The 11753-nt window shown below is 65.0% G+C and overlaps 1 protein-coding gene across 1 annotated transcript; it reads right to left on the reverse strand.

The window, feature by feature from the left end:
* Nucleotides 1-969: 969 nt before the first annotated feature.
* Nucleotides 970-10314, reverse strand: PMEL (premelanosome protein). The gene is made up of 12 exons (XM_030967260.1): nt 10200-10314; nt 8701-8826; nt 8386-8532; nt 7554-7679; nt 6608-6769; nt 5746-6195; nt 4815-5072; nt 4389-4712; nt 4229-4316; nt 3041-3246; nt 2153-2240; nt 970-1225 (listed from the first exon to the last, which is right to left on the reverse strand). The coding sequence occupies exons 1-12, from the start codon at nt 10261-10263 to the stop codon at nt 1066-1068; spliced, it is 2199 nt and encodes a 732-aa protein (XP_030823120.1). The 5' UTR covers nt 10264-10314; the 3' UTR covers nt 970-1065.
* Between the last annotated feature and the right edge of the window lie 1439 nt (nt 10315-11753).

Here is an 11753-nt window from a genome sequence, read left to right on the forward strand (position 1 = left end):
AAATTAGGGGGTGTGGTCACAGAATGTGTGCTGTCATTAACATATATGGAAATTTCAAGATGCGGTCAAAATAGATGTTTGTTATGAAAATTAGGGGGCGTGGCTATCGTTTATATGTAAACCGTGTGGGCGTGGTCACGCAAGGGTGTGGCCATTAAGAAATCAAGAAATTAGAGAATTTAGTCAAAGAGGTCTTTATTATTATGTAAATTAGGGGGGTGTGGTCGCTCTTTTTGGGGCGGTGGTCTCTGGACAGAGGGATCCCGGAGGAGGGGGCTGCTCTCGCCGTTTGGGACCCCCCAGGGCACCCCAAAATCCCCCCAAAACCACCACAGAACACACCCAGATACCCCAAAACCCCCCAAAATCCCTCAAAATCCACCCAAGATCCCGCCACAATCCCCCCGGATCTCCTCAGAACCCCCCAAAACCCACCCAAAATCCCCCAAGACCCCCCAAACCCCACCCCAAAACCCCCAAAACCTCCCTGGATCCCCTCAGAGCCCCCCCCCAAAACCATCCCAAAATCCCCCCCAAACCCCTCCTGGACACCCCCAGATATCCCAAAATCCTCCCAAAATCCCCCCGAAATTCTCCCCAGACCCATCCTGGACACCCCCGGGTATCCCAAACCTCCCCTGGACCCCCTCGGACACCCCCCAAAACGCCCCCAAATCCCCCAAAACCCCTCTGGAACATCTCCAGACACCCCAAACCCCAAGCAAGGATCCCCCTAAACCACCCCAGATCCCCTCAGAGCCCCCCAAAATCCCCCCAAATCCCCCCTTGGATACCACCAGATCCCCCAAAAATCCCACAAAATCCACCCAAGACCCCCCAAAACCCTCCTGGATCCCCTCAGACACCCCCTAAATCCCCCAAACTCCTCCAGGCCCCCCCCAGGACCCCCCAAAATCCACCCCAAACCTCCCCGAAATCACACGGAGCCAGAGCCGCGGGCACATCGCAGCTTTAATCCCGGTGCCACCAAGGCCACCACGCGTGTCCCCAACCGTGTCCCCAGCTCCGGGGGGGTTTGTGGGGTGGGTTTTGGGGCGGGGGTCCCTAGAGCGAGCGGGCCCGGAGGAGGGGGCTGCTCTCGCCGCTCGGCGCCGCGCCCAGGGCGCGCTGCAGCAGCCGCCGCGCCGCGGTGACGTTTGGGGACAGCCACGGCCGGGCCCGGCCGGGAGGGGACACCGGGGACAGCAACGGGGACTTGACTCGTCTGGGGGGCAGGGGGGGGGGACACGGTGTCACCGCCTCGCCGAGGGGTGTCCCCGGTGTCCCCAACCCCACAGTGCCACTTCCATCCCACAGAGAGTGTCCCCAGCCCCACGGTGTCACCTCCACCCCATAAAGTGTCCCCGATGTCCCCAACCCCATACAGAGTGTCCCCAACCCCACGGGGTCACCTCCACCCCATAAAGTGTCCCCAATGTCCCCAACCCCATAGAGAGTGTCCCCAACCCCACAGTGCCACTTCCATCCCATAGAGAGTGTCCCCGGTGTCCTCAACCCCATACAGAGTGTCCCCAACCCCACGGGGTCACCTCCACCCCATAAAGTGTCCCCGATGTCCCCAACCCCATACAGAGTGTCCCCAACCCCACGGGGTCACCTCCACCCCATAAAGTGTCCCCCATGTCCCCAACCCCATAGGGAGTGTCCCCAAGCCTACAGAGCCACTTCCATCCCATAGGGAGTGTCCCCAACCCCATAAGAACCCCATAATGCCATAAAAAAAGTGTCCCCAACCCCACAGAGAGTGTCCCCAGCCCCACGGTGTCACCTCCACCCCATAAGGAGTGTCCCCAATGTCCCCAGTGTCCCCACTATCCCCCAGATGTCTCCCCCATGTCCCCAGTGTCCCCGGTGTCCATAATCATCCCACTGTCCCCAATGTCCCCAGTGTCCCCAGTGTCCCCCCCACCCCCAATGTCCTCAATGTCCCCAGTGTCCCCCCAATGCCCCCAGTGTCCCAAATCCCCCCAATCCCCCCAGTGTCCCCAGGGTCCCCAGTGTCCCTGATGTCCCCGAGGTCCTGAATCCTGCCAATGTCCCCCCAACTGTCCCCAGTGTCCCCGATGTCCCCAGTGTCCTCAATCCCCCCAGTGCCCCCGATGTCCCCCCAGTGTCCCCGATGTCCCCTCACCTGTAGGCGTACGCGGCCGTGCCCAGGACAGCCGCCACCAGCACGAGCCCCACGAACAGCGTGGTGTGACCGCCGGCCGGGGCGGCTCCTGGGGACAGCGACAGCCCAGTGCCACCGGGGGACCTTGGGGACATCCCCCAGTCCCTGTCCCCGTGTCCCTGCCACTCCCCCGGGGCAAGAACCGCCCAGCCCCATTCAAGGGACACCGAGGGGACACCCAGGGGACCTCAGGGACCCTGTCCCCATGTCCCTGTCACTCACCAGAGCAGGAACCACCCGGTGCCACCCAGGGGACATTGAGGACATCCCCAGGACTCTGTGTCACCTCCCCGGAGCAGGAACCGCCCAGCCCCATTCAAGGGACACCGAGGGGACACCCAGGGGACACCCAGGACCCTGTCCCCGTGTCCCTGTCACCTCCCCAGAGCAGGAACTGCCCAGCCCCATTCAAGGGACACTGAGGGGACACCCAGGGGACACCCAGGACCCTGTCCCCGTGTCCCTGTCACCTCCCCGGAGCAGGAACCGCCCAGCCCCATTCAAGGGACACCGAGGGGACACCCAGGGGACCTCAGGGACCCTGTCCCCGTGTTGCACCTCCCACGGCCACATGCGTGGTGGCCACGGCCAGGTGCCACCTCCTCCAGGCCAGGGACAGCTCAATAACCACCCAGGGGACCTCAGGGACCCTGCCCCCATGTCCCTGTCACTCACCAGAGCAGGAACCACCCGGTGCCACCCAGGGGACATTGAGGACATCCCAGGACCCTGTCCCCGTGTCACACCTCCCACAGGCACGGCCAGGCGCCAGCTCCCCGGAGCAGGGACAGCCCGATCCCAGCCAGGGGACACCCAGGGGACCTCAGGGACCCTGTCCCCGCGTCGCACCTCCCACGGCCACGCGCGTGGTGGCCACGGCCAGCCCGTTGCCGTTGGCCAGGGACACGTTGAGGCAGAAGAGGCCGCTGCGGTTGAAGTCCTGGCGCAGCACGAGCTCGCAGCCCGGCGGCGACGGCGACACCGGCGAGCACGACTCCGCCTCGGCCGTGCGACAATCGGCGTCCGCCACCACCGTGCACACCTCCGAGGGCACCCTGCGCCGGGGTTTGGGGGGTTTGGGGCCGTTTAGGGGGATTTGGGGTCATTTTTGGGACCGTTTTGGGGCCGTTTAGGGGGATTTGGGGTCATTTCTGAGACTGTTTTTGGGGTTTTCGGGCAGTTTTGGGGGGGGATTTGGGATCATTTTGGGGATTTCGAGCTGTTTTGAGGGGTTTTAGGGTGGTTTTTGGGGATTTGGGGCCATTTCCAGGCCATTTCTGGTTGTTTCAGGTCCGTTTAGGGGGATTTGGGGTCATTTTTGGGGCCGTTTTCGGGTCATTTTTGGGACCGTTTTGGGGCCGTTTAGGGGGATTTGGGGGTCATTTTTGGGACCGTTTTTGGGGGTTGGGGGCAGTTTTTGGGAGGATTTGGGATCATTTTGGGGATTTGGAGCTGTTTGGAGGGGCTTTAGGATAGTTTTTGGGGATTTGGAGTCATTTTGGGACCGTTTTGAGGGGGATTTTGGGGCCGTTTTGGCGGGATTTGGGATAATTTTGGGGATTTGGGGCCATTTTCAGGCCATTTCTGGTGGTTTCGGGTACGTTTTGGGGGATTTGGGTTCATTTGGAGGGGGCTTGGGGTCATTTCTGAGACCATTTTTGAGGGGTTTGGGAGCAGTTTGGGGGGGATTTGGGATAATTTTGGGGATTTGGCTGTTGGGGGTTTTAGGTGTTTTGGGGAGGGGCTTTTAGGGGTGGGTGTTTGTCGGGGGGATTTGGGGTCATTTCAAGGCCATTTGGCTGGGGGGTTTGGGTTTTTTGGGTCCGTTTCGGGGACTTTGGGGTTTTGGGTTTGGCTGTTTGGGGTTGTGGTTTGGGGGGCGTTCATTTTGGGACCGGTTTTGGGGCTCATTTTTGGGGGGATTTGGGCTCATTTACGGGCCCGTTTTTGGGGGTTTGGTGGCAGTTTTTGGGGGGATTTGGGCTCATTTTTGGGCCCGTTTTTGGGGGTTTTGTCCCCTCTGCCGTCCCCACTCACCCGCCCTCGCACGTCACCGTCAGCTCCACGCTGCTGCCGCCGCCGCCCTCGGGCACCACCTGCACAATGGCCACGCTCTCGATGCCCTCTGGGGGGGGCAAGGGGGGGTCAGCGGGGTGGGGAACCCCCGGTTGGACCCCCCGGGACCCCCGGGACTCACGGACGATGTCCAGCTGGGTGGCGAAGGTGCCGTAGCGGTACAGGACACAGCCGGGCACGTCCTCCACCGGGGCCTGGCGCTTGACCAGCGCCAGGGGCTGGGCTGTGGTGCCAGATGTGGGGCCAGATGTGGCTCCAGCTGTGGCAGCGGCCAGGGACGCAGCGCTGGCTCCCACGGTGGCTTCTATGGTGGCATCTGCGGTGACAGCGAGCGTGGCCGCAGCGGTGGCATCCAGGGCGGATCCAGCTGTGGCCGATCCAGCTGTGGCCGATCCAGCTGTGGCCGCAGCTGTGACGTCACCCGCGCCTCCGGCTGTCGCCGCACCTGCGGGGACACGCGGGAAACGCTGGGCGGGGACAAGGGGACAGCGGAGCCCTTGGGGACATCCCCGACGTGTCCCCGCCCCCGGGCCGGGCCAGCACCCACCTGCAGCCGCTGTCGCTTCCAGCGCGGGGACAGAGGGGACAGAGGCGGCCCCGGCCGCGGTGGCGGCAGCGGGGGACGCGGAGGAGGCGACAGGCGCGGTGCTGGAGGTGACGGAGGGGACCGAGAGCTCGGTGGCGGCGGCCGCGGAGGCGGCGGGATCGGTGACAGCGGGGACAGAGGGCTCGGTGACAGCGGGGACAGAGGGCTCCGCTGCCGAGCCCCCCGTGGGCTCCGCCGGCTCCCCGGAGGCTGCGGGGGCTGCGGGGACAGCGGGGCTGGGGTCACCCAGGGACCCCCGAGTCCGGGCTGGGGTCACCTCTGGTTTGGGACCCCCCGGCACCCCCAGCTGCAGTGTTGGGGGTGCTCTGTGTCCCCTTCGGTGACATTGGGGGAATCTGGGGGCTCTGCGGGGTGGGGGGACACTGAGGACACAAATTTTGGGGTGAGGGGACATTGGGGACAGACACTATAGATCGGGGTGGCTTTGGGGGGTGAGGGGACACTGGTGACACTCAGTATGGGGTAGTGGACATTGAGGACACAAATTATGGGATGGCGGGTGAGAGGACATTGGGGCCACACCGCATGGGGCAGGGGGACACTGGTGACACACGCTGGGGGGTGGGGGGACATTGGGGACACTCGCTATGGATTGGGGTGGCTCTGGGGTGTGGAGGGGCATTGGGGACACTCAGTCTGGGGCGGGGGGGACACTGGTGACACACACTATGGGGTGAGGGGACAATGGTGACACACACTGTGGGGTGAAGGGACACTGGTGACACACACTACAAATCGTGCTGGCTCTGGGGGGTTTGAGGACACCGGCGCCACAAATCAGGGGCTGTGACAACACCGACCTGTCCCACCCCCCACAGGACACCGGGGACACCGAACACCCGCCCCACCTCACACCTCCCGCCCCCCTTACCCGCGCTGGCCGCCGCCGCCGTGCTCTGTCCCCCCGCGGCGGGGGTGGCGGTGCTGGCCGCGGGCTCGGTGCCGCTCCCGGTGGTGGCCGCGGGCTCGGTGCCGCTCCCGGTGGTGGCCGCGGGCTCGGTGCCGCTGCCGGTGGTGGCCGCGGGGGCCGTGCTGGGCCCGCAGGGGCTGAGCGGGATGGCAGCCTGGAGCACCAGGCGGGCCGAGAAGGTGCCGATGTCGCGATAGGTGTGGGTGACAGTGGCGCTGCGGGTGATGAGGGTCCCGCTCTGGTCGCCGAAGTCCCACGAGAAGGAGACGTCGGCGCGGCGCAGGTACCGGCTCGGGTCGTGCAGCCGCACCGCGAACGCCACCGCGCGGTTCCGCACGAAGCGACCGTCCCCGGGCACGGCCAGCGCCGCGTCCTGCAGCTGCGACACCGCCACCGAGAGTGGCACCTGGTCTGCGGGGACAGCGCGGGGACACCGTGAGGGGTGGGGGGACAGTTGGGGACAGTTGGGGACAGCGCGGGGACACGGTGAGAGTGTGAGGACAGTTGGGGACAGCATGGGGACGGGCAGTGGAGTGACACAGAGTGGCGTGTGATATCACCTGTGCCCAGTGTCACCTGTGCCCAGTGTCACCTGCACTGTCACCTGCAGCCAGTGTCACCCACAGCCCCAAAACCCAGTGTCACCTGCAGTGCCAGCGCGCAATGTCACCTAAACCTGGTGTCACCTGCACCCAGTGCCGCCCACACCCAATGTCACCTGCAGCCCTTCACCCACCACCCCTGCCCCAAATCCCCCTGTCCCATTCCCCCCACGCCCCCTGCCCCATTTCCCACCCCAAATCCTCCCCCCGGTGTCACCCACCGGTGACACTGAACTGGCTGCTGCCGTGGCCGATGGGGACGAACTTCTGCCGGCCCCGGGCGTGGTACACGGTGACCTCCATGGTGTAGGAGCCGAGCGGCACCCCCTGCGTGTCCACCGTGAGCTGGGACCGCGGCCCGTCCAGCACCTGCCAGTACCGCCCTGGGGACAACGGGGACAATGGGGACAATGGGGCAATGGGGACAATGGGGACAGTGGGGACAGTGCCACTGTGAACTGGGACACTGGCCTGTCCAGCACCTGCCAGTACCGCCCTGGGGACAACGGGGACAGTGGGGACAGTGCCACTGTGAGCTGGGACACTGGCCTGTCCAGCACCTGCCAGTACCGCCCTGGGGACAACGGGGACAGTGGGGACAATGGGGACAGTGGGGACAATGGGGACAGTGCCACTGTGAGCTGGGACCGCGGCCCGTCCAGCACCTGCCAGTACCGCCCTGGGGACAACGGGGACAATGGGGACAATGGGGACAGTGGGGACAATGGGGACAGTGCCACTGTGAGCTGGGACACTGGCCTGTCCAGCACCTGCCAGTACCGCCCTGGGGACAATGGGGACAATGGGGACAGTGCCACTGTGAGCTGGGACACTGGCCCGTCCAGCACCTGCCAGTACTGCCCTGGGGACAATGGGGACAATGGGGACAGTGCCACCATCAAGACAGTGCCACCACAGCGGGGACAGTGCCACCACAGCGGGGACAGTGGGGACAGTGTCACCATGGGGACACCATGTACACCACCTGCCAGTACCGCCCCGGGGACAGTGCCACCATCGGGACAGTGCCACCATGGCCATGCCCACCCTGAGCCCATCCAGCACCTGCCAGTGCCACCTTGGGGACAGCGGTGCCACTCCAGGGACAGCAGTGCCACCCCGGGGACAGCAGTGCCACCCCAGGGACAGCAGTGCCACCTCACTCACCCCACGTCCACCAGACGTAGACGAACTTTCCCCGCCGGCCCCGGGGCAGGGGGGTCCCGTCCGGGAAGGTGCCGGTGGCGTCCGGCTGCTCCGGGAACACCGGGTCCCCTTGGGCCACCTGCGTGCCTGTGGGGACAGCGGGTCAGGGGACATCGGGGACATTGTGGGGACACCACAGGGTGAGGGCACAGCGGCTGTGGGGACACGGGTCAGGGGATGAGGGAACATTGTGGGGACACCACAGGGTGAGGGCACACTGGGGACACCAGGGATGAGGGCCACTGGGGCCACCAGGGATGAGGGAACACTGGGGACACCAGGGACACCAGGGGGACACTGGGGACACCAGGGATGAGGGGACATTTTGGGGTGGTTTGGGATGGTTTCAGGGTGGTTTGGGATGGTTTGGGGTGGTTTTGGGGTGGTTTGGGGTGGTTTTGGGATGGTTTGGGATGGTTTCAGGGCGGTTTTGGGATGGTTTGGGATGGTTTGGGATGGTTTGGGGTGGTTTGGGATGGTTTCGGGGTGGTTTCAGGTTGGTTTTGGGGTGGTTTTGGGGTGGTTTTGGGATGGTTTGGGATGGTTTGGGGGTGGTTTCGGGGTGGTTTGGGATGGTTTGGGATGGTTTCAGGGTGGTTTCAGGGCAGTTTCAGGGCGGTTCCAGGGCAGTTTTGGGATGGTTTGGGGTGGTTTGGGATGGTTTGGGATGGTTTCAGAGTGGTTTCAGGTTGGTTTTGGGATGGTTTGGGGTGGTTTTGGGATGGTTAGGGATGGTTTGGGATGGTTTCAGGGCAGTTTCAGGGCGGTTCCAGGGCGTTCGGGGCTCTCAGACCGTTGACGGTGCAGTTCTGCCCCCAGACCACGCGGCCGTCGGGCAGCGCCCGCTGGGTGCCCGGCAGGCGCAGGGCGATGGAGAACGTGGCCTGGGCGCCCGCCAGCGTCGGCGCGTCGTTGCTGATGTCGAAGGTGACATCGCCACCTGTGCGGGGACAACAGCAGGGAGGGGTCAGGGACACGGCCACATCCCATCGGTGACACTGCTGGTCTGGCTGGGTGACACGGTCACTGTGGGTGGGTGACACGGCCACCTCGGGCAGGTGACGCGGCTGTCCCGGGCAGGTGACACGGCCCCGGGGGTGGCACTCACCTCGCCAGCAGTCGCGGCCGCCGCGCTGCCAGGGCGGGTACAGCGCCGTGTCCCAGGTGCCGAACGGCGCCGGCCGCCCGCTCCACGCCGGGCTCTGCCCGCGGCTCCGGCCCCGGCCCGGCGCTCCTGCGGGGACGGCGACAGCGACACCGCCATCAGGGCTCCGTGTCACACGTGCCACCATTTTTTGGGGGCTGTCGTGTCCCCCAGTGTCCCCGTTTTTGGGGGATCAGTGCTCCCATATGTCCCCATTTCAGGGGTTTGTCATGTCCCCCATCTACCCCATTTTTGGGGCCATCATGTCCCCCATTTTTGTGGGTTGTCATGTCCCCCATGTCCCCAACATGTCCCTTATGCTCAGGGGGACAAAGGGTCCCATGTGTCCCCTGTGTCCCCCATTCTCGGGGGTTTGTCATGTCCACCCATGTCCCCTGTTTCTGGGGAGCTGTCGGGTCCCCAGTGTCCCCAATATCCCCATTGTCCCCCACTCCCAGGACATTGCCACATCCCCCATGTCCCCAAGTCTCAGGTGTCAGTGAGGTCCCCAATGTCCCCCACTCTCAGGACACTCCCAGGTCCCCCATGTCCCCAAGTCTCAGTGGTCAGTGAGGTCCCCAATGTCCCCAGTGTCCCCCCCACAGGACCCAAGTGTCTCCCCACCCCTGGGGTGTCCTCCCGACCCTGGGGGGACCCGGGGGGGACTCGGGGCCCTCGTGACGGAGCTCGGGCCGAGCCACGCGCGGGCAAAGCCGTCACATGGCCCCAAAGCTGCTGCATGTGACGCTCAGCTGAGCCGGGCCGGGCCGGGATGGGATGGGACAGGGAGGGACGGGAACAGCGCGGGCTCGGGGGGTGCAGAGCCCCCCCAGGATCGGGGGCTGCCGGGTTACCCCAGGGTCGGGGGGCTGCAGGGCCCCCCCAGTCTTGGAGAGCTGCAGAGTCCCCTCGTGCCCCCCCAGTTTTTAGGGGTCTCTCAGGTTCCCCCTGTGGCCCCAATCCCAAATCCCCCCTGTCCCCCCTCACACGGGGGCTGCCATTTCCCCCCCACTCAAAAACCGGGGGTTCTGCACCCCAAAAACCCCACAGGATGAAGTTCCTGGCACTCGCCACTCCCCAAAAAACCCATTTACACCTCTAACCCGAACCCACAACCATCCCCAGGGACCCCAAAAACACCGCCAGAGACCCCACAACCACCCCAAAGGGAATTATCGGGGTACGACCCAACTCTGTGAAGGATTTGCCTTTAAGGGGGGCTCTGCACCCCAAAACCCCCACAGGATGAAGCCCTGGACACCCCCACATCCCAAAAACCCCAATTTACGCCTCTAACCCGAACCCACAACCAGCCCTGAGGACCCCCCAATCTCCCCAAATGGGGATTATCGGGGTACAACGCAGCTCCGTGAAGGATTTCCCTTTGACGGGGGGCTCCGCACCCCAAAACCCCAAAAGATGGGACTCTGGGCGCCCCCCGCCCCCAAAAAGCCCCGACTTACGCCGCTGAGCCTCAGCCAGGAGCAGGAGCGCCCCCAAAACCGCGACGGCCCCGAGCCCCCTCATGGTCCCCGCTCGTGTCCCGCTCCTCGCTCGGCTCGGCCCGGCCAGAGGCGATGGGCACGGCGGCGGCGGCACAAAAAGGGGAGCTCATTTGCATAACCCCGCCCCTTCCCCCCCAAAAAGGGGTGCTCGTTTGCATAACCCCTCCCCCCTAAATAGGGGGGCGCGCGCAGGGGCCACGTGGGGCCACCCGCGGTCACACGGTGCGGGGGGACATGGGGACCCCCAGAGTTTTGGGGGTCTGGGGGGACATTGGGACCGTTTTGGGGGGGGTGGGGGACATGGGGACCCCCCCGCGGAATTTTGGGGGTCTGGGGGGGGACATTAGGACCGTTTTGGGGGTCTGGGGGGGACAGAGATACCCCCCCCATTTCGCTGAGGGGGTTTTGGGGGGGACATAAGGACTCCCCCTCAGGGTTTGGGGGTCTGGGGGGGACATTGGGACCCCCCCCCCAGATCGGTGAGGGGGTTTTGGGGCGGTAGAGGGGATATGGGGACCCCCATAGAGGTTTGGGGGGGACATGGGGACCCCCTCTCCCCCAGATCGCCGAGGGGGTGTTGGGAGGCGCCCCCCCCCCATCCTGGAGACCCCAGGGATGCGCATTTGGGATTATTTGGGATTATTTGGGGTTTTTGGGGTTATTTGGGATTTGGGGGGTCGGGGGTGACAGAGCCATGGGGAGGAAAATGGGGGGGGTCCCAATTCTGCACACGGGGGGGAGGGGCACTCAAGGGGGTCCCCGAGTTTAGGGAGAGTGGGAGACCCCCAGTGGGGCATCGAGGGGGGTGGGGACCCCAATCCTGGGGGGTGACACGGGGGGGACCCCGATCATGACAAAAGGGGGGGATCCCCAATTCTGCACACGCAGGGGGACCCCGATCCCGGGGGCAGCACGGGGGGACCCCAATGGCACCGGGGGTGACACAAAGGGACCCCGATGGCACGGGGGGTCCCCGATCCCGGGGGGTGACACGGGGGGACCCCGATCTTTCCTCTCCGGCCGTTTCCGTGCCCCCGGGGCTCTCCCGGTGCGTGTGGCCGCTCGTGCGGGCCGCGTGTGCGGCGGGCGGGCCCCGTGACCCCCGAGAGCCCCGTGACCCCCGTGTGTCCCCCCGTGACCCCCGTGTGTCCGGTTGCGGTCCCGGTGTCCGGTCCCGGTACTGCCCGAGCATCCCGGGCGGAGCCTGCGGTGTCCCGGGCCCGATCCCGACCCCATCCCGGTCCCGATGTCAGTCCCTATTCCAATCTCAGTCCTAATCCCAGTCCCGGTCCTGGTTCCGGTCCCGATCCCAATCTCAGTCCCCGGTCCCGATCCCTGTTCCCATTCCAATCCCTGGTCCTGGATCCCAATCCCAATCCCGGTCCCGGTCTCAAGTCCCAGTCCCGGTCCTTGGTCGTGATCCCGGTTCCGGTCCTGGTCCCAACCCCCGATCCTGGTCCCCAAAGTCCGGTCCCACTCCCCGGTCCCGGTCGCTGTCCCTATTCCAATCCT

The sequence above is a fragment of the Camarhynchus parvulus genome, chromosome 29, assembly GCF_901933205.1.
Source record: "Camarhynchus parvulus chromosome 29, STF_HiC, whole genome shotgun sequence".
NCBI classification, from domain to species: domain Eukaryota; kingdom Metazoa; phylum Chordata; class Aves; order Passeriformes; family Thraupidae; genus Camarhynchus; species Camarhynchus parvulus.

Excerpts from the sequence above, each read along its gene's own strand:
- PMEL (XM_030967260.1), bottom strand. The coding sequence starts at position 10,263 with ATGAGGGGGCTCGGGGCCGTCGCGGTTTTGGGGGCGCTCCTGCTCCTG. Across the intron at positions 8,533-8,700 it reads CGGCCGCGACTGCTGGCGAG|GTGGCGATGTCACCTTCGAC; the intron begins GTGAGTGCCACC and ends GTCCCCGCACAG. Across the intron at positions 2,241-3,040 it reads CACGCGCGTGGCCGTGGGAG|GAGCCGCCCCGGCCGGCGGT; the intron begins GTGCGACGCGGG and ends CGCTGTCCCCAG.